Source organism: Natator depressus, chromosome 5, assembly GCF_965152275.1.
Source record: "Natator depressus isolate rNatDep1 chromosome 5, rNatDep2.hap1, whole genome shotgun sequence".
Taxonomy (NCBI): domain Eukaryota; kingdom Metazoa; phylum Chordata; order Testudines; family Cheloniidae; genus Natator; species Natator depressus.
Window position 1 is genome coordinate 28,904,397 of NC_134238.1, and position 23,411 is coordinate 28,927,807.

Consider the following 23,411-nt stretch of genomic DNA (forward strand, 5'->3'; position numbering starts at 1 on the left):
AATAAGAAGCCTCTCGCAGCAGAAGAGGCCATTCTGGGGCTGAGGAAATATCCAAGAATTTGTTCACAGGTGTATTAAAAAAGTCATATCTTGTCTTACCCAAAGACAATAGCACAAGTCCTGAACAACTAGCTCATTATCAGCTAATCATAACACCCTGATGACTCCATAGTTTCCGTTCTTTTCTGATCCAACGCAGTGACCTAGCTGGAGGGAGGACACTGCATCTTATAAGACGCTGTTTTGCACTGTGCACATTACAGACCAAAACAGGCACCCACTTAACGCAAGAACGGATCTGATGAAGAAACGGGAAGGCCTGAATGCTGGCTATGAAAAGTAAAGAGGGCAGGATCCTAAAGTCAGAGATTTCCCTCCCCAAGGTCAGCCCCACACGCCGCCCTCTGGCTGGGCTGAAGGACTCTCTAGATTCGCTTCTCAGGCCGGGCAGAGCTGAAACGTGCCATTTTGTAGCCGAATCTGACAGCAGCTACAGCGTAGCCAGGGCGGGGAGGCGGCGGCGCGGAGCCCGTAGCAAGGCGGAAAGCGGGGAAACAGGCCACCGATTAAGGCAATTCACAAGGTCGCTGCAGGGCACGGGCAATGGGACGCACTCGTGCTGTGGACAGAGGCCAGCACAACCGGGACTCGCTCAGAGCTAGGGGACTTTCTCTTGCCCCTCCGCCCCTTACCTTGGCTTGGGCTGCCCGCAGGGCCGGGGCGCTCCCCCTGCGAGCGGCGGGAGGGGAGATGCCGGGGCTCAGCCTGCCAAGGAGTTTATAAGCCGCCATCTTCGGGCTTCGCAGCGCGCGGGGCGGGAGAGTCCAGACTCCGGGGAGCTGCCCTCGGCCGAGCAGAGGAGCGCTCGGGTGGAGGCTGCAGCTGCCCAGCCGGTGCAGAACAGAGCGGGGCGAGAACGCGAGGCGGCGGCTGCAGCTCGCGTCGCGATCACATGGGAGCGGGGTGGGGCAGGGGCTCGGCGCTGGCTACCCTTGACGTCTTGCTTTTAACCCTTGCGGAGGAGGTGTGAGCAGCTGGGGGTGGGCGATGATCGGGGGCGCCCTGGGCGGTGTGTGATGGAGGGGAGGCTCAGCCCAGCTCCCACCAGACTGAGCAGGGCCAGCAAGGCGCGGGGCACCCAGCTTCCCTTCCCGGGCTCTGAGACGCGGTGCAGGAACCCAAGCCCGCTGCCGGGCACTGAAGTCGGGAGCAGGGCCGGGGGGACCACACTGGTCAGCAGTGGAAGCAGCGCTGGGTTAGAGCCGCCCCATGGGCGATGTAATTACATGATGACAACTGAAGCCAACGGGGCAAAGAACTGGGCATAGGGCATTGAACTGCTCCCCTCCCCCCCCCCCATTTCCCCGCTTCCCAGCAGCCCCCCTGATCCTGCTCTCCTATGAAATCTTACTTTACTGAGTGACAGGCTTTAGCCCTAGCACACGAGGGATTATCTGATTTTCAGTACTGGTATAGTCGGTGGCCAGTTTCCTTCCCTGGCCCTACAGAGCCGGCTGTTGTGTCCCCGTGATCTGACAGAATTCCAAACCATAGAAACGCTCGAAGGAGAAAGACCCCAGTTCTGCAAACAGCTCTCTAATAACCTGATACCTGCAAGATGTCCCACTAAATTCCCTGGAATTACTCATGTGCATAAATGATAGCTAGACCTGGCCCTAAGGGACCTACTGATAATATTTTGGAGTAAGCTGAGGAGTTCTAGAAATGTACACGTGTCCCATGTTGCTAAGGTATTGAAAAAAAATGACAATGACAAATTTCCTAAAATACTGTCGATAACTACAAATTCTCTAAAAATAATCTATGGTGGTGTGGGAGCTACTTTGACATCTGAAGTAGGATGACAGGGGATGCCACTGGAAGTGAATTAGCTGATTGTGTGAGCTGGCTCTACTTCAGTCTCACTTCTCTGAATACGTTCAGGCTACACATTGGGCAGTTCCTCATCCCTGCTATTGCCTCTGCAATGGATGAACTCTGCACAGGTTCATTTTTAGTATCCAGTATTCTCACATTCCATGCCCATCTGTGACAATCTGACAAGCAACCAGCCTTACACCCAGCGCATATCTTGATGTTGAGTAGATAGTGCTTATGAATATTTTAGCTTTTAGCTCTTCAAAAAAAATTAAGAAAACAAATGGGGAGAGAGAACATCTTCAGGAAGAGAGTCACAAAATGAAACACTGAAAGCAAACCACAAAATGGCAAACGTGAAACAAAAGCCATGTTTTCTATAATGAATGTTAAAATAACTACTATTGTAATGTTTCTGTTACAATTGCTGCCCACATTCTAGAGAGGGGATGCAACTTTGAATTATCCCTGAAGAGAGATATCTGTTCTTGTACATTTCTCATCTGAAACTTTGAACAATGTGTCACATTTGCTATGTTTTAACTTATACTTGTTTCCCTTTTCTTCTGGACTGTATTTAGGTATATAATATTTCTACTATGTATACCTGCTTGCATACAAATGTAATTTGAAAAAATCTAAAATACTGTAATACAAAATTTTATGATTTTAAATGGTTAAATTTCAGCACTCTCAGCTCAGCCACTACCCATATATCACATGGTCACTTCCAGGCATTTTCAGCTGAGTAGGAGAACATCACTAGCACAGATGATAGCTTGTTTAAGTGATTACATGATACAATGCTTTTGCTGCTGGCATTTCTGTAGCTGGAAGAAGAAAAACACAAAGCATCCCTCCACTATTATATATGTTTTCTACAAATAACATGAGGGAGGTTGGTGCTCATGAAAGTAGAAAATCCCCTTACAGATTTGTCATTAAACCACGGTTCTGAGCAGTGTCACCCTCTTTGTTCCAGTTCCAAACCACTGGCAACCAAAGACTGCTCAGCATGCTTTCTTCAACTATATGTAAATGTAGAAGAGAATAATTTTGACCTACTGAGTCAATTTTTAAAGGAGTATAAAGTGAATGTTATTTATTATTTGTATTACTGGAGCACCTGTGTGAGGTGCTGCACAAACACAGAACAAAAAGACGGTCTTAACCCCAGCAGGCTTACAAGAGTGTACCCATGAAGTCATGTGCGTGCAAACTGGATTATTGTTTAAGTGCAAACAGGCACATAGGGGTACACTTGTCATATGTTCAGACTTATAGGAGGGTCTTGGGAGCGCAAAAGGTATTGTGCGCTTCTTTGAAAAGTTAGCTCCACGCTCAGCATCTCATCTTTTAATCTTAAGAAGTTTACTACATAAAATGGCAGCATGGCAAATACTAAGTGTTATTTAGTAGCTGAAGCACAGGACTGCTAAATTCTGTAAAACTGTGTAAAGCTGAATTTGATCAGTTCTGCTAAATTGTGGGGCCACAATAGAATGTGAATTGATGGAGACAAGGTTGAAAATCCATTCACTAACAATCTGTTTAGAGTATAAGGCCACGTCTACACTACAAAAATAAGTTGACCTAATTTACATAATCATACAGCTGCCATAGTAATTACATCACTTGTGCGTGTCTACGCTTTGCTCCTTGTGTCGGCGGTACATGTCCTCACCAGGAGCACTTGTATCAATTGTACTGTCCGTGTGAGGCATTGTGGGATGGCTTCTGAAAGCCAGTAACAGTCAAGGTAAGCAATGCAGTGTCTCCATTGATACTGGGTCAACCTAATTACATTGACATTGAGTCTACGCCTCTCATGGAGGTGGAGTTATTAAGTTGGTGTAGCACAGCAGTTATGTTGGTGGGAGCAAAATTTTACTGTAGACACATACATAGTTAGGTTGATGTAAACTGCCTTGAGTTGACCTAACTGTAGCGTAGAGCAGGCCAAAGGCTACTGTCAAGGTTCCTTCCCCACTCTGAACTCTAGGGTACAGATGTAGGGACCTGCATGAAAACCTCCTAAGCTTACTTTTACCAGCTTAGGTTAAAACTTCCCCAAGGTACAAATTAATTTTACCCTTTGCCCTTGGATTTCCACTGCCACCACCAAACTTTATTGGGTTCCTGAAAAAAACGGAGTTTGGACACGTCTTTCCCCCCAAAATCCTCCCAATCCTTGCACCCCACTTCCTGGGGAAGGTTTGGTAAAAATCCTCACCAATTTGCATAGGTGACCACAGACCCAAACCCTTGGATCTTAGAACAATGAAAACACATTCAGTTTCCTTACAAGAAGATTTTTAATAGAAGTAAAGGAATCACCTCTGTAAAATCAGGATGGTAGATACCTTACAGGGTAATTAGATTCAAAACATAGAGAATCCCTCTAGGCAAAACATTAAGTTACAAAAAAGACACACACACAGGAACAGTCATTCTATTCAGCACAGCTATTTTCTCAGCCATTTAAAGGAATCATAATCTAACACATACCTAGCTAGATTACTTACTAAGTTCTAAGACTCCATTCCTGTTCTGTCCCCAGCAAAAGCCATCACACAGACAAACACAGACCCTTTGTTTTTCTCCCTCCTCCCAGCTTTTGAAAGTATCTTGTCTCCTCATTGGTCATTTTGGTCAGGTGCCAGCGAGGTTACCTTTAGCTTCTTAACCCTTTACAGGTGAAAGGGTTTTTCCTCTGGCCAGGAGGGATTTTAAAGGGGTTTACCCTTCCCTTTATATTTATGACAGCTACAAGTTAGCGGAGAAGCCTGATATCACAGTGTTAACCAGCATTAACATCTTAATCATACACCATGCTGTCATTTTTCAGACAACAGGCAAAAATAAATTCAGGTGGCTTCAAGGAATGCAAAGAATATTAGGACCACATTTTTAAACATACAAGTTCAAATGTCCAGCTAAATGGGTAACTGGCCATCTGCGTGTACAATACTGCAGATATGTATGTACTTATGGTAATTTCACAAACACACATGCCAGATGCATTTTTGTGTGCAGTTATAAAAATCTGGATGTCTATAGGATAGAAAAGACTCAAACAACATAATTCATAATTCTTTGGCAATAGAAATAGCAAAATTTAAATTTTGCATAAACCAAATATTTAAAGTAGTCGTTTTCCTTCCCCACTTCTACAGCTAAACTACTCTTGATTTTGATCTCATTCTACACTGCAAACTTCAGTACTGATCATGTGACACCCCAGGAGAGTAGTTCCACAGGAATTTCCAGGTGCTTTCCATGTCTCTACCTCTAAAGAGGTCAAAATGTATGGAAATGCTGAAGAAGTCTCTGACTAGAATTGTATATTGATTGCATAGTGGCAATCCAAATTCAGTACAATTTCAGTACAAATTGTGCACTGAAGTTTAGAAAAATATTCCATTAAGAAGAGACCCAGACACCAAGGGCCTGATCCAAAGTCACATGTCTTTCCTCTGCCTTCAATGGAAATTGGATCCTGCTAGCTCTTCTTCCAGTGATTGTGCACATACATAGTCCACTGCAGGTGTATGTAGGCCCAATGCACTTGAATTGGAGACTTTTGCCAGCAGCACCACTAGATGGTGCACGGACACCTGCTCTCCTCTTTCTCCATGGCAAGGGTATATAAAAGGGGTGGTCTGCAGCCTCCTTCTCAGTTTTTTCATTGTGCATAGTGAGATTTGGCGCTCCTGATAGCATTTGCTTTGGTTAGCCAGTATTTCAAAACTCTTTAGTATACACAGTTATCGTATTTAGTGCAGTGTAGTTACTTATGGTTTTAGTAGTTACCCAGAGGATATTATTAAAAAATCCCCAGGCTTTAAGCAGTGTGCCACAGGGCACTGCTATGCCTGTCACGGATAGGTACAAGAGCTGCTTGGTTTGTCTTGCTGAGGGCCATGTGAAGGATAATGCTCCATTTGTACCTTTTCCCCCACCAGGACTAAAAAACAGAGGGATGTCCACCTCAAAGTTCACTTCATGAAAGAAGCGATGCATCCTGCATCAGAACTGAGCCCTACCCATGAAGCAGCAGATTTAGACTGATGAGGAGTGCCCTCCAGCTGCCCCTCATTTGAGGCACACAGCTGGTAAGTGATGTCACCCATTGCCCTCATCATCAGCCTCTTTGAAGCACTCTAAGCTTTCCAGTGCTAACAAGTCTGTGAAGTCTCAGACGTCTCCTAAAAAATCTTCTAGTAATCTTCAGATACCAGTTTGAGACATCACAAATCTAAACACTCACCAGCTCTGTCTGAGGCAGCACCATCAACTCTGGCTCCTTCTGCACTTTTGAGATCAGTATCTTCACCGTTAGTGGGTCCCTCTTCTCCTTTCCAGCTAATCCAGTCTATCTCAGCTCCACTGGCACCAATGAACTTACCTGTTGCTCTTGTTGCAGGTGCTCTTGTTGGCAAGGTATCTTCTCTGCCTTTCCCTATCAGACTCTCCTTCGTTGCAGCTGGCTTCATTTAAGGGAACTCCAGTGTTTTCAGCACTATCAGCATGATCAGCACCACTGGCTCCCTCCATAGCATAGGAGCATTTAGAGTCATCGGCATTATTGGTGTACTCAGCACCATCACCAATTCTCCAACCTGTTAGGCCGGCACCAATCACTTCATCAGTATTCCGACACCTCCACCTCTGAACCCATTGCTACAACCTCTCTACCTTTATTATCTATGAAGACAGCATTTTTGGGGCATAGATCATACCCTAAGTTTATGTCTAAGATTGTGTCAGTTTTCCATCTGAACCAAACTATTAATCTTCTGGTATTTTTCCTAAAACTACATTCTTCCAAAGCTAAAGAAAAACTTCTTATCTTGGATGTTCATAGAGTTTTGTGTACTATCTGGATCACGCTAGGTCCTTCAGAACTTCTTCCAGGCTTTTTGTAGCACACACTGAGAGAATTAAGGGTCAATCAGTATCAGCTCAGCATATCTCACATTCGATTTCTGACTGCATTATGCTCTGCTACCATCTTGCTAAAAGTGTGTCCTCCACTGAGAATAACACCTTGCTCCACCAGGGCTCAGTCCACTTCATCAACCTTTCTGAGCAATATCCTAATAGCTGACACCTGCAAAGCAGCCAAATGGTCATCTGTACATAGCTTTTCCAGTCATTATGCCATCACTTAAGGCTCTTGTGACGATGCCAACTTTGGCAAGTCAGTGTCATATGATCCAAAGTCCCTCTACTTGTAAGGGAACTGCTGGTAAGTCACTTGTAAAGGAATGTATATATGCATAATCACTGAAGTATCTGTTGTTCCTTGAGATGTGTTGTGCACATGTACGTTCCATGGCTCTCTCACCTTCCCCGTTACTTAAGACATTATATACAGAGATGTGAAGGAGAAGAGAGAGAAGCGGTGGATCTGTCTGTTTTATGCCATCACCTGAGAGCACAAGGAGAGCAGGGGTGCATGTGCTGCCTAGTGATACTGCTAAAAAGTCTCTGATTTAAGTGCACTGGGCACACATACACCTGCAGTGGAATGTATATGTGCTCAACACATCTCAAAGAACGGTTACGGTACAAGTGTTGAAGTCAGTGTGGCATGAAAAATAATCTCCTTCATCCTATGTCACCGACAAGGTGGAACCTAAACTTATATATGTTAATAGCAGAACATTGATTTACATAAGAGCTAATAATTATGGCTCTTTCACTCATTGTGCAAGCAAGCTAAGTTGCTTAAGAATACAGACTTCATTTTTCTTTGTATTGTCTAATACAGTGGAAATTCAGAATAAAAATAAGTCACATTTCACCAGCTCATCTGGCAATACTGGACTTCAAATGAACTAACTCTTCTTACCCTTTTTGTTTATTTTCAGATGCTCTGTTTGAACCTTTGAACAAATGCATAAAACATTGTTTAAACTGTAACAGCAAGAAATGAGGCCAATCAACCAGTATAAACATAGGAATAAGCTCACACCCTTGCACAGAATCAGCTAAGTGGATGCCACCAGTATAACTCAGTAATTAAAGTTTATTAGTTTTGATATTATAACCCACCCTATACCATAGATCAAAGATCTGCCCAAGCATTAAAGTTAGAATACAAACTCTCAGTTTAGGAGCAATATTTTTTAAAAGTGAGAAATATCAGTATGGGCTTTTAAAAAGTTTACACATGCGAAAAATGAGAGGAGTGGGCTCAGTTTAGCAGATATTTTGATTTTACATTCACTTTCCTCAAAACCAGTTAGGTTTTAAGCAATTTGGCATGTTCTGATTAGTCCATTAACTAATCATGATTTCTCAGGGTAGTCCTGTGTAGTGTGGCCTCTATCCTGCAAGTTGATGAGCTCCCTCAGCTCCCACTGAAGTCTGCAGAAGCACCTCACAAGAGTGCTCAGAACTTTTCAGGAGCAAGCCCTTAGTTAATAAAGTTCTAGTTCTCTCTTAGATGCCTATATATACCCCTGTTTTTGGCATCTCATCCCAGTTTTGGCTCTACTGCAATCCACAAAACTCCAGCCAAATCCTGTAGATGCCTAAATTTTTCAAAGTAAAAGTTCCCTGGGGACCGATGTTTCAGCTTTGGGCATGTACACTGCTGCCTCTCTCTCTAGGGGTTCAGATGCCTACAATGGTGTCACATCTGACATGGGGGTTAGGTTCTAAAGTCAGCGCGTAAGGCTACAATTGCGTACAGTCAAAATTACCCTTGAAAGTCCGTTAAATCGCCCAGAAAGTACAGTATACTGTGTTTGGTTTTGTGTATACAACCCTGTACAGTAATATGTATAAATTCATAATGTATACAGTAATGTACAGTATATAATAAAGAGTACATATGCAAAATATAATTTTACAGTACTGTATTTTTAATTACAGGGGGTCGTCAGGGCTTGATGTCGATCCAGGAGACGGAGGTGACGGAGAGTTTGGGTGATGGAGAGCGAGTCGTAGACCAAGTGGTGGGCTCTGGTTCAGCTCGAGAAGTTGATTGCGTAGGCTCATCTGCTGCTGGTTGTTTTTCCTTGAAAAACATGGTGATCGGCAACTGTCGCTGTTGTCTCTTGAGCTGCTCAAACATTTCTTGATACGGTCTCAAATCGTCTGTAATACGACATGTGATTTTGAGGCTTCGTTCCATAGAGGGATCGTATTCAGAAATTAAATCATTCTTCATTGGCAGATGCAGCTTCACCAGTAGTCTGCATGTTTGTGAGGTTGAAGCGGTTCCTAAAACTGTTAAGCCAACCTTGGCTGGCTTTCAATTCCTTCTCATCAGAAGGCTGTCCCTCTTCGGCGGGAGGTATGAACAGCGTGTAGAGGCTAAGAGCCTTTTCTTGCAAAGTGTTGCCATCGATAGGCACATGTTTACGGTTCATGTCTTCCAGCCATAAGTTTAATGCCTTTTCAGTCTTCACTAAAGTCTTACCACGCACCTGGCTTGTCACTGTAGCAGTTATTGGAGCACCTGATGCCACAGCTTGACGAATTTCTCTCTCTCGAATCTTGATGGCACGGATGCTAGATTCGTTGCGGCCATATTTACACGCCATGTTGGAGACCGACATACCATTTCTCAATAAGCCCAACACAGCCAGTTTTTCCTCCAGCGTTGGAACAGATCGCTCTTTCTTCAGTTGAGCACCAGATGAAGTAGTTGGCTTGTGTTTAAGGGCCATGTTGTACGAAAAATACATATCTTTAAACACTAGAATCACACTCAGCACGGCGAGATGCTCACACTATGAGAGGCACGTGGGAACTGAGACTGACTGAGGGAACAGCAGATTCACGTCTCCCATCTCACACTCACTCTGGGGCATACACTCATTGAGTGGAATGGTGGGTGGAATCGCCCACGCTATTTACAGGTATCTTGTTATTTTTCTTTTTTTTTTTTGCCGAGCACGTATAGTCGAATTCACGTAAGTTAAATGCGCGTATGATGCGACTCACCTGTGTCTCCTGACTAAGCCCCCGAGCGATCCATGAACCAGGGGGAAGACAGACATTCAGCTGCCTAAACTGCATGTGAGGCCTAATCCTGTAAGTGTGCTCAGAAGGCACCTATTGGACTGGGTCCCATTCAAGTACTGGCTGGAGGAGGAGTTGCCCACCCTGTAATTTTTGGCCCAGTGATTAGAGCACTTGCCTGGGATGTGGGACATTAGATTTAATTCCCACCTCTCTGTCAGAGGGGGAGAAAAGATTTGAACAGGCAACTCCCACCTTTCAGGAAAGTTCTCTAGCCCCTCAGCTGTGGGATATTCTGATGTGGGGCTCTCTGGGGCTCTCCCATTAAAACTGTTCTGTTTGGATAAATAGTGAAAGAGTGGTTGGTGCAGGGGTCTGGACCCCAGGTCTCCTCCCACCTCCCAGATGGTGGCTCTAACCACTGGGCTTAGGGCTGCCAGGCATCCGGTTTTCGACCAGAATGCCTGGTTGAAAAGGGCCCCTGGTGTGCTGACCGGGCCATTAAAAGTTCGGTCGGGGGCGCAGCGGGGGCCTGGGGCTAAGGCAGGCTCCCTGCCTGCACTAGCTCCGCGCGGCTCCCAGAAGCAGCCACCAAGTCTTTGTGGCCCCTAGATGCATGGGCAGCCAGGGAGGCTCTGCGCACTGTCCCCTCCCTGAGGGCTGGCTCTGCAGCTCTCATTGGCTGGGAACCGTGACCAATGGGAGCTGCAGGGGGGAAGGGGCGCCTGTGGGCAAGAAGGCAGTGTGTGGATCCTTCCCAGCCACCCATGCATCTAGGAGCTGCAGGGACCTGGTGGCTGCTTCCCAGGAGCTGCGGTAAGCGCCACCGGGACCCCGCTCCCAGAACTCTCTCCTGCACCCTAGCCTGGAGTCCCCTCCCACACCCAAACTCCCTCCCAGAGCCCACAGCCCCAACACCCTGCCCCAGCCCCCTCCTTCACCGCAACCCCCTCATCCCCGGCCCTACCCCAGAGCCCACCCCCCCAGCCAGAGCCTCATCCCCCCCCTGCACCTCAATCCCCTGCTCCATCTTAGAGACCCCTCCTGCATCCCAAACCCCTTATCCCCAGCCTCACCCCAGAGCCCACCCCCCCAGCCAGAGCCCGCCCCCCACTCCCCACACTCTGAACCCCTCGGGCCCGTCCCAGAGCCTGCACCCCCAGCCGGAGTCTTCACCCCCCCACACACACACCCCTGCCCCAGCCTGGAACCCCCCCCCCCCCGCACCTCAAACCTCTCATCCCCGACCACACCCCAGAGCCTGTACTCCCAGCCAGAGCCCTCACCCCACACCCACACCAACCCCCTGCCCCAGCCCATTGAAAGTGAGTGAGGGTGGGGGAGAGCGAGCGACGGAGGGAGCGGGGGATGGAGTGAGTGGAGGTGGGGCCTTGGAGAAGTGGCGGGGAAGGGGTGTTTGATTTTGTGCGATTAGAAAGTTGGCAACTCTAACTGGGCTATGGAGTCATTTCCGCTCTACTCAACCTGACCCCAACTTGCTCTCCCATCAAAAGTTAGCTCACAGCAAATACGTGACCTTTTCACCGCTGTCTACTATTCCTTGCCTCCACATGCCCTACATCTAACATAGGCTTGGGCTGTCACCCCTGCTAGTTCTTAACCTAAGTTAATTTTAGCATCTCTGCATCTTCCACTACTGCCTACTCTTTACCAAGCTGCTACTCTAGCAAGTGATCTCTCTCTTTTTTTTCTCTCCTCGGTTCTGTGATACATAATAGTCCAGTCTCCTAGGGGATACAATACTTTGATCTAATTGTGGCTGTTAGGCTTAATGTGTGGTTGCTGGGGGTGTTGGTGGTGTGATATACAGGAGGTCAGACAAGATGATCTGGTAGTCCTTTCCAGTCTTAAACTCTATGATGAAGGATATCTGGATTAATTGGTTCCCATGACAACAAGCTCTTGTCTCAGTTCTGCTGCTGTGTTTTCTCAGTTTCCTTTGTGCAACCTAAGTACCGCACCAGCATTCAACGAATGCATAATATTTGCACAGCATCATGAAGTACTGAAGAGAGGCATTGGGATCTAGTGAATAATACACGTACGAGTCTGTGACACAGGAACTCCAGTTCAACTGCAGCTCGATAATTGCCTGATTTTGTGCCCTGGGCAAGTTACTTAACCTTGCTGTGCATCTGTTTCCCACAGATATAACAGAGATAATACTTAATTCCTCAAGGAGTGTTGTGAGGCTGAATTGGTAATTGTAAAGCTCCCCAAACAGTAAATGCTACCTCTAGCCAGCCACTGTATGAGGTTCTACTAGATAAATCAACAACATACTACAGACCAACCTCAGTAATTCTCTGGAACACGTACCACATTTTAAACTTGTTCCTATTTTTCTTTTCATAAACTATGACCAGCCACTGTGACATTAGTAGCAAAAAAGTCAAACATTATTCACATTTAACAACATTTGTGAGTGAATAGTAGCTGAATTGTGAAACTCTGAGACCAAACAGAAGTCACTAGCTCTAGTTAATGAGAGTAAGGTAACTATTTTAGAGCTGCTTTAGGTTAATCATTACACTTTGCAGTTATAGCACATAATCAAACCTTAACTGAAGAGTTTATATTACATGGCATAAAGCTAACTTAGTTACATTATTAAGGGACATCTGTCAAAGAAATAGTATTGCAAAGTGCCGACAGTGGTACACGTTCATAAAATTGCCCTCCAGAGTAATTCTGTCACAAATCCATAGAGGGTTAGTTCACAAGCAGAGTACCATTGTCCATATAGCAGCACTGCTTTACCTTACAGGAGGACTCAAATCACATGCCTTCTCTACACTTAACTGCAGTGGGGAAAGGCTCTGGCAGCTCCCGGCGGCCCTCTGCCTACTAGAGCCTTTCCCCACTGCATAGGGGAAAGGGCTCTGGCAGTGGGACACTGTCACACTACTGATAAAAATAGCAGTGTAGATGTGGGATGCGCTGCTCAAGCATATGGAGAACTGTGTAGGGTATATTCCTTAAGGTTCTGATGTGTTTTTACTCTACTCACCTAAGCAGTGCCCTGCCTTCTACATTGCTATTTGCACCTATGCTAGCTGGGAGTGTAGCACCTGTACTCTACATGCCACTGTAAGTGTAGACATAGCAAAGCCATTTATTTCTAGACAAATGCATAACATTTTATCCCGTCCTGAGAGAACTAGAACTTTATCATTCTGAAACCAATTTTCAGGTCCACCTGAATTTGACAAGCAAATTCAGTTCTTGAAGCATGGTTTGGACCAGTGGTGGGCAAACTACTGCCTGGGAGCCGCATCCAGCCCTCCAGACATTTTAATCTGGCCCTCAAGGTCCTGCTGGGAAGTGGGGTCTGGGACGCCGTGTGGCTCCTGGAAGTGGCAAGAGCTCCTGAAAGCTCCACATGCTGCCCCTGCCCCAAGCTCCATCCCCGCAGCTCCGATTGGCCAGGAACCACGGCCAATGGGAGCTGCAGGGGTGGCGCTTGCGGATGGGGCAGCACGAAGAGCTGCCTGGCCACACCTCCACGTAGGAGCCAGAGGGGGGACATGCCGCTGCTTCTGGGAGCTTCTTGAGGTAAGCGGCGCCTGGAGCCTGCAACCCTGACCCCCTCCCAAACCCCAACCCCCTGCCTCAGCCCTGATCCCCTTCCTGCCTCCAAACCTCTCGGTCCCAGCCCAGAGCACCTTCCTGCACCCTCAACCCTCATTCCCAGCCCCACCCCAGAGCCTGCACCCCCAGACGGAGCCCTCACCCCCTCCCACACTCCAACCCCCAATTTCATGAGCATTCATGGCCCGCCATACAATTTCCATAACCAGATGTGGCCCTTGGGTCAAAAAGTTTCCCTACCCCTGGTTTGAATAGTGGTAGATTCATTGGCTTGTGGGTGCCTGGACTATACATTCATGCACTGCACTTAGCTACAAATACATTTGACAGGTGTATAGTGAGTAACTATTTAATTAAAGGGTATTGTTTTCTTGTGCCACCATATAATCAGTCTTTTGAGAAAATGAATCCACCTGAATCCCTTTGGTTTAGTAAGGAATTTGGTAGAAAACTGGAGAAAATTATTGCACAGCTTCCCTATATCCCCCCACAAAAATTTATATTACAGAGAAGTCAGGAGAGGGTGAAATCTTCCACACTACTGCATGTTGCAGACACAGAGGCACTAGAAATCTACAAATAAATTCCAGTGGGAGCATGTAAAGTACTGGAAACTGCTGTACAAAGTAATTAAAATGTTCGAGAATACTGTGAACTACACCAAGTATTACCTTATGGAAGGTAAATTTTCTTTATAAAAAATGAACTGCTGGATGTTAGATTTGTAATGTAATGGTCAGTGTAAGTAATAAAGGTAAGTCTGTGAATCTGAATATTTAACAGAGTGGTGATATAACAAGAAATAGACTAGACTTTTAAAGAACAGTGGATATTTGCAGGACTACTAAAAACTGTGCTTGCTAAATGAAGTGGTTGGCAAGCAGTGTAAGAACTGAAGTTCATCTAATTAAAAATGCATACCAAAAGAATTGAAGCTAAAATACAAGGGTAAAGAAATGGCAGAAACCAGATCTGTTTGAAATAAATGCAGGGTCAATCATAACATGGCACAAATGTATCCAGCACATGAGTTGCAGTGTCATGATACAATAAAAACAGCCATTTTGCATAAGTGTGCTCCATGCAGTACAAATTGCAGAAACACAAAAGCAAAAGACATTCACATGTATATTGCTGCAGGACAAAGCTCTGACGATGATGCAGAAGCAGAGTATTTTGTTTGAGTCTGTTAATAAATTTACAAGGTTCTACAACGGATTCGTTTGTGGCACAAATAAATTAACAAACTGTGAGTCCCAAAATAGACAATAAAACTGAGGGCAAAGTAATTAGAGCAAGTGTATACAAAATGAATAGTGATCATTTGATGTTAAAATTAAAAAACTAAGTTTGTTTAAAATAGCTCAAACAAGTCCATCTGACAAAGCCATCATGGGATGTCGAGATCGGGAATTTTCAACCTTTTTCTTTCTGAGGCCACCCCGACATGCTATAAAAACTCCACAGCCCAGCTGTGCCACAGCAACTGGTTTTCTGCATATAAAAACCAGGGCCGGTGTTAGGGGCTAACAAGGAGGGCACTTGCCCCGGGCCCCTCACACCATAGGGGGCACTGAGAAGCTAAGTGTGGTGGCACTTCTGCTTTCTGCCCTGGGCCCTAGCAAGTCTAATGCCAGCCATGCTTGGTGGACCCCCTGAAACCTGCTCGTGGCCCCCCCAGGGGTGCCCTGGACCCCTGGTTGAGAACCACTGGTTTAGATAATGACAGATACCATTCAGAGGAGTTTGAAACTGTGAACAGGAAGTTGCATGTGTGCTAAACTGAAGATCCATCTACAAATGCATATGACAAAAATGGGTGTATGACTTGGCTACTTAACAAGATGCAAAACAAATTATTTAAAGGTGGGATCAAGTGTTTAACAGATTTGGATGCAGTAAGGTTATAATATATGCCCTTGGTCAGTGTGCCACCAAAAATACATACACCAGGTAGAGTCCCATGAACTCTGAGAAATAAGTTAAAAGCTGGCAAAATACAATGTTATTGAGCAAATACAGAAGCCAGCTGCCAGGGTTAGCATTATAGTCACTACAGTAAAACCAAACAAATGAAGGATTTGTATAGACCCAAAAGATGCAAATAAGGTCATCCAAAAATAGCTTTCTTTTTCATAAAAAGAGTTGAAGTTATTTTGAGACTCCAGAATGCAGGATTATATTTAGTTTGAATGCAGGTCAAAGGTTTGGGCAGGTCCAACTCAATGGTAATGTATTGCCTAACCTCTTCTGTCAATAACTGTGAATTGCTGAACAATTGTTACATTGCATGCTACGATAAACTGCTTTCAGGTTTCAGTTAGACAAATTTTACATAATTGCCATTTCTACACATTTGACATTTTAAAAGTATTGACAATTTCAAAAAGTTAAGAAAAAACTGGAAGGTCATATTTGTTTCCCCTTGAAGTTTACTTTTCTTACATATTTAGTGCTTTTTGCATAAAAACTAAAGTTCAGACTATCTGGCTCACTCTATCAGCTTTGCACTGCTACAATGGTGCAAAGGACTACAGCACCACCAGATCTCCCTAGCTGAGCATTCTTCTGGTACAGGAAGTCCCAGGGGGCAAGAAGGGGGCATAGTCACCTTCTATTCCACCCAATCTGCACTCCCTGGCAAAGAAGGTGTACTGAGAACAGAGAAAGTAAAGAAGGTATGTGGCCAAAGGGCACGGATAGGATCCATAACCAGCTGATATATTTTAGAGCAGCATGGCTCTAAACTAGAGTCAATGTACATCCAGCCTGAGAATCAGGGACCTGTGCTGGCTCCCTTGCACAGCTGAGAAATTGGGGCCTGAATCTCCAGCATGATGTATCCCAACGCAAGTCATCAGAAGAGCTACCACTGCAGTTTTCACTGATGCCTGGTGAGGTCCTCTGTCATTATAGATTCACATAGACAAAATGTTGATATTGTAAGTGTGCTTCATTAGACTTTATATTAAACGTTCTGTGACAGTTTGAAAATCTACTATTTCATACAGTTCAGGCCTCACTGGTTCCACTGAATAACACATTGGAAATAACTGGTTTCGTTCAAGTCCTGCTCCTAAATAAGAGTTGCTCCTTTGCTCTAATATGGATGTTAATTAATGAAGCAAGATAAAACTGAACTATCAGTCTATTTTTAATATCAGAGTCTCACTAGTTTCCCTATTTCTGCATGCATTTTGTAAAGCACCTGCTCTTTAATTATAGGACCTTTCATTATTGGTAGAAATCATGGTAGTGGTCCTCTAATAAACAGTTTGTGACAACAGCATTCACTATTATGATTGTCTTTGGAGTACAGATAAAAGTACAAGTTACAAAATATCAGTTCAGCCAAGTAGATAGGAGCATACAATGCTGCTACAATGAAACTAGAAACCTGTCTTTCCATTTATTATAGCACTTGGACTTGTTTCAAAACAGGCAAAGCAACAACACCGATAAAAGAAAATTAATCTGTATAAAGAGCATTTCAGTAAATGCAAATTTAAATCACTGCAAATTCAGTCAACACAGTGGACCAACTTCATCTCTGGTGTAACTCCCCAGGAGGTCAGTGGAGAAACACTATAGACTAATTTGGCTCAGTAACTCATTTCTCCCCGTACCGCCACCCCAACCAATTGTTTTAAGATGCTGTTGAGTTAAAATAATAGAAGTACCCTACATATAAATAAAGCCTATAAATAAAGACTCTAGCAAGCCAAGAATACAATCCCACACAATTATTTCCAGTGGAGATGAGGAGCAGCTAGTACAATCCAGTTTAACCTTTTTCAGTATATGAACCCAGTAAAGCCCAAATTCTTCTTCCAGAATTTGTTAAAATACTTAAATTCAGCATTAGATCATATTCTCTGTTTTGGACAAGCTGCTTGCAGAGTAGACCCAGAGGTAAGGAGGGATGGGAGGGAGAGAGGAGTGGCTATGTGCCACCTTTGCAGCTCCCAGTCCTTGGCTGGCCTCTGAGCTGGTCTAAATTACACCTGTCTGCCTATGGAGACTTTCCAACAGTTATGAAGTCACTGGAGAACTGCAGCAATTTAGCCATGGTGCCAGCCAGTGTGAGTTGCGGGGGCTGGAACCAGTCTCTGGGGATTCTGAGGGAGCAGGCTGAGCTAACCTTCTAGCTACTTGGCACCCCTGAGAACAGCATAAAGCAGCTGAAGCAAAGGAATAAACCAGGGCTGCTCCCTTTTGAATAGCATGAAAATATTTCCATAAATGTGATTTAACTAGGAGCATATCTTACTTTTAATTGCCAAGACTCAGAAGGTAAATTCCTGAGTTGATGTTGAAAATCAAATGATTTTTGAACAATTAGCAAGACACTGAGAATTTTCATCGTGATAAAAGTATCTCAGTAGAATTAGGAACATGTCCCTGCTCATTTAATAGAGAAACTATGGTGGTATAACAGAATCTTCCATATAAAAGAAGATAATATTGAATTGGTTTTTGGTATTCTAATTTCCAGTGCCCTCCTTTTTTTAGTTATATTGCACCTATAAACTAAGGCAACAGCCAATTTTTATTAAACAACATGCAGTATATTACATAACATAACCTGAGGAAACTCTACAGTTAGTGCTTTAATAGAGCAAAAGCTAAATTAATGTGCGTGGTAAATTTCACTAGCCTAGGCTGTGTTGATGGAAGTTAACAACCTCTAACAGAGACAGACTGTTCCAACTAATCTTGGAATAAGGATAAGAAGGAATTTATTATTTCTTAACATTTGGAATATTCCCTTAAAGAAACAAATAGCCTAATCAGCTGATTTTTACAGATGCCAGCTGCAACAGTGCCATAATTGTGTGTAGTTTGGAACCTACTGAGACTGCTCTTAATTCTGATTCAGGAAGTAAGAGAACTAGTTTCATCTGCTGTGAATCTCTTACTCTTGGGTTTTGGTCAAACCCTTCAGAATGCCACAAGAGACGAAAGCATTGTCCAGATTGTCCATTTGTCCAAATAGCGAAGAGACAGATGATATTTTACAGTGCAAACTGATCATGATCTATGTGAATAGTAAGAGAGACACCAGGAAAGGCTTGAAAGAACCTGTCCAACAACAACACTATTAAAACATATGCCCTTAAAAGGAAAAATATTGCATGCCAGATCATGGCTGGTAGGGCTACAAAAACAGGCTTTTCTAGACTCTGTAATGTAACATTCACATCAAATAGCTAAGTAAGGTACTTCCAAACATGCCTTGGCAGCGAAGAGAGAGAACTGCATTTTAAACTCCAGTTCTTTACAAGGCAATTGTAATGCATTTCATACACTAAGTTCCTTACCAAGCAAACTGGTAGTATTGTGACTGTTTAGGCAAACCCAGTAATCATTTTGCAGGTAGCAATAGTTTATGTCCAGTATTGGACATTAAAATTCATTTAATTGAGAGAGAGAGAGAGCGCCCGCAAGATGCTATGATGATTTCATGATTTTTCAATTCCACCTGAACAACAGACATCCCACTGATTTTAGAGGGGTTGCACAGCTGAAAATGAGAGTATAGTTTGCCCCACATTGCTTATTATATAGTACCTGGCCATCCTCAAAATCCAGAAAGGTTGACACACTGGTAGTGTTTTCCTTCTGCTCTCTCTGTCTGTATTCAGATTGTATATGCATGCAATCAGCTTACTGCATACCATTTTTATTTTGTGTACATGTTTAAAAAAGGCAAAAGAAAACATGCAAAACCCAATCAACCCAAACAATCAAACAACACCCACATGTACATCACCACTGGCCAGGATGAATGCTGCTCAAAAAACAAAATGAGAAACCAGGTCTGACTCCCCTATGCCCATAGATACTACAAATGAATGGACCCTAAAAGGGTCAGCTGATGTGGGTTACATGAATCTAAACCTTCAATATTCAGTTCACATGGATGAGCACAGGGCCTTCAGATTTATTTGGAAGTTTGGGTTCTACTAAAAATTCTATGAAATCTGACCTCCAAGAGATAAGCTTTATCACCCAGGGCACTCCATCCACTGTTTCACACTTTCTGTCTTTGGAGGAGGAAGGCAGTAAACCTGTACACCCCTGTGCTTGGGCCAGGTGACCTGCTTCCAAGACTTCTAAGGGTGACATGTGGCTGCATGGATGCAGAAGTGGAGAGCATCAAATACAGACTTCAATACCTTGAAACCAGTCATAGATCTGGGCTGATTGTTGGCAATTTTGGCTAGAATTTTTAAGCTGTTAGCTCTTTGGGGCAGGGCCAGTTTTACAGCACGATGAGCCCCAACCAGGTTAAGCCTCTATATACTGTGACAATAATATAAATAATAACTGTGTGCGCCCACTCAAGGGTCCCTTGGTTCAGTCCTAGTAAACATCTGGTTCCTCTGTGGCCACTACCTGTTTCAGGGATCATAGCATCATAATTTTCTAGAAACCTAAAGAAAATACTTAAGGACAACTCAGAGTTTACAGTTATGTGCAGTTCCCTACCTTTTCTTCAGCATCAAACCAGTTAAAAGGATTGCCTGGTAAAACAGAACATCTATGAAACAGAAACTCCTATGCAGCACATAATGAAGTGCGATATTTTAGTGCCCTTTATAACACAGATGAGCTGAAAACAGACTCTGCTGCTTACAGTTAACAACTACTGAGGGACCCTGAAAATATCAAAGCAGGGCCCCTCACAGCCTCCAAAAGATTGTGAAGACAACAACCTGTTTAACCTGCTTCCATGGAGGCCTCTTAATACTGAGGTTTCCCAGCAGTTTTGGGGTCTCTAGGTGCATCTGGCGAGCCTCAATTAAACACTGCAAGGAAGCAACAGCACCAGCCACATAGTTAATACTGAGAAACCTGAAAGAAAAAAGAAACAAAAAAGGATTCAACAATAAAAGAGCTCTGTGAAAAGGAATTTATACTGGCAACACCCAAAATCCTATTAGTTAGCAAGAAGCCCATTGGGGCCAAACTTGTACTGTTGGAGACCTGACATTTGGATTTATGTGACTTTCATAGATCCATGTTTAATTTCTGCTGAATAAACCCTCACATGCTTAATTTCATTATTCTGTGGGCATTGTCTCCTCCCAGTGCAGGGGGAGAAGGCAGTACTTTTTCCCAACAGAAAGTCTATGAACATTTTAAAAATGTTATCCAGGATGCTAACATCAACACTTCACTAACTCAAGTGCAGTTTTAACTCTAGTACTGTATTTTCCCTCTTCACTTTCCAAATCCACACCATAGTCATATGTTAATTATTACCTGACTTGCTCACTAATTACAGACACTTGCACATAGATTATGATCTGAAGGCATTTATGAGAAATCTGGCTTTTGGAAGGTACACACAAACTATAACATCATGCCAATCATCCTCAGACTTTGAAGACTATTAAACTTCAGGACAAAATGTTCAATAATCCAAACACTCATAAATGGCATTGTGTTTGTAGTTATATTTTCCCCAGTGGGTATGTCAGTTTTATTTCAAATGCAATAATGTAATTGTAGAGATTATTATTCAAGTTCTACTTGAAAAGTTATAATAGCAACTTCTTGCTCAACAGGTCTGCTCCTTCTGTGTACTCTATTCAAAGTCACACTACTTACTTTGGTGACTAAAATTATTTACTGTTTGTTCCAACAAAGCTACAAAAGACTAAGTTAGATTATATTCCTTCTTGTACAATGACAATAGAATTGTTCACATGCCAGCTATTCCTGTGTAAATCCACTGAAGAAAATGAGGCTGCACAAGTAATGTTCAATGCATGATCTAGACTGCAGAAGCTTAATGACAAATGATTGTGAGAAGAAAGAAAACTAGCTTGACTACCATATCCTAGGTAAATTTGCAAAGTTGGCAGCCAGAAATACCATCTTTTTACTTGTAAACTGAACATATTTGATATGCAAATCACTGGCAGAACTAATTGGTAGTGCATTCTACCCTGAACTGTGTACTATCCATAAAGTATTCTGCCTATTATCTCTAGTCTGTTCCACTCTCTAAGGAATAACTTGACTTCTTGCAGCTCAGAATTGCTTTACTTTGCAATAGACAATCTTTCTGTTTTTGTAAACTGAATGACTGTTTACAGATGAGTCTTCCCTGTGACCTTGAAAAAAGTGTTTAGGAGTCATGCCTGGAACAGAATGTGGCCAAGAACCAAAACCATTGGGCAGGACTCATTGCAACTGAGACGACAAGGAAAGCAGAAGACATTGTAGCTCTCTCAAATGGCAAAAATCCCATAGCAAGATGTTGACAGAGTGGTTACAGCACCCTCTGAAAATGTGACAACTTTCAATTCCACTATGGAAACACTGCCTAAATTAATCCGTCCTCTGCTCTTTTGGCTAATGATGATAGTGCTCTGCTGAGGACTCTCAAGGTTGCCTTGAAATACCACTGATATCTCAGGTTTCAGAGTAACAGCCGTGTTAGTCTGTATTTGCAAAAAGAAAAGGAGTACTTGTGGCACCTTAGAAACTAACCAATTTATTTGAGCATAAGCTTTCGTGAGCTGTAGCTCACGAAAGCTTATGCTCAAATAAATTGGTTAGTCTCTAAGGTGCCACAAGTACTCCTTTTCTTTTTATTGATATCTCAGTTAATGTTCCCCACTCTACACTTGATCTGAAAAATATAAATTGATACGGCAGCTGGCCAATAATGTCCCATTGTATCTCATTTTGCATTGGGAAGCATATAAATTGAATGGTTATTGCCAGTGAAGATACTAAATTGACTACTATATAAATAATTGTGAAAGTTTCCCACAACAGCCCATTTTAAAGATAAAGATTCTAGCTAATAATCAACATAATGTTTTCACTTTTCACTAATCCCTTGCTTCACTAATCCCTTGCTCCCTGCCATAACTAATAGTTGTCTGTCTTACTCTTGATAGAGAGCTACTCCCCATCCTGTAAGTATGCCAGTAGAGCAGTGTTTCCCAAACTTGGGACGCCGCTTGTTCAGGGAAAGCCCCTGGCGGGCTGGGCCAGTTTGTTTACCTGCCGTGTCCGCAGGTTCGGCTGATTGCGGCTCCCACTGGCCGCGGTTCGCCGCTCCAGGCCAATGGGGGCTGCAGGAAGTGGCGGCCAGTACGTCCCTCGGCCCGCGCCGCTTCCCGCAGCCCCCGTTGGCCTGCAGCAGCAAACCGCGGCCAGTGAGAGTCGCGATTGGCCGAACCTGCGGATGCAGCAGGTAAATAAACCGGCCTGGGCCGCCAGGGGCTTTCTCTGAACAAGCGGTGGCCCTAGTTTGGGAAACACTGCAGTAAAGGACATATGGCAGTTTTTTATTAGCAGGTACCAAGACAGGTCTTGTGGTTAACTTCTGTTAAGCATTCAAAACCTTCCAGATATTACTTTGTCCATCACTTTTCAAGAGGCCTGTTACATTCACTTGGGGCTACCTTTTGAGGCCTCTTGTAGTTCTTTCCCTCTATTTTTGGTGGAAGATAGCCCTCTGTCTACTGGTTTAATGGTCAGGTTATCTTTGATATACCCTCAGTAAAATGGCGATGGCAGCCTGTGAAACCTAAGCAACATTTCAGTTCTGTACATTTATAGCAGATGGCTATTCTTTCATGGTACCGATCTTATCTATCCAGTAACTATATCCCATTAGGACCCATAATAGGCATAGGTCTGATTCTTCTGGAGACAGTTTCAAGCTATATGCTTTCAGTTTATTTAAGGCCTTCAATAGCCTGCTGTTGTATTTCTGTAAAGTTTTGGAAAACATAAGCCAGTAGCCTGGTATAAGATTATTTCAATGAAATGCACGTCTCCAGGCATTTCTCTATTAAATGCTGGAATGTGCTGGGTGCATTGGTGACACTTTGTAGCAATTTGTTGAACTCTCAAACCCCCAAGAGCAGACAAGAATAGTTCTGTTTATCTTTCTCCCTCACAGTCTGATG

General features: G+C 43.8%; 1 protein-coding gene across 1 annotated transcript in view; it reads right to left on the reverse strand.

Moving 5' to 3' along the window:
- The window catches only part of OXCT1 (3-oxoacid CoA-transferase 1), a 125,413-nt gene extending 124,469 nt beyond the window's left edge, over positions 1-944 (reverse strand). The window contains exon 1 of the mRNA XM_074952509.1: positions 693-944. Coding sequence (XP_074808610.1) covers positions 693-791 — 99 coding nt within the window. The 5' untranslated portion in view covers positions 792-944. The remainder of the gene's footprint in view (positions 1-692) is intronic.
- Positions 945-23,411: the final 22,467 nt, after the last annotated feature.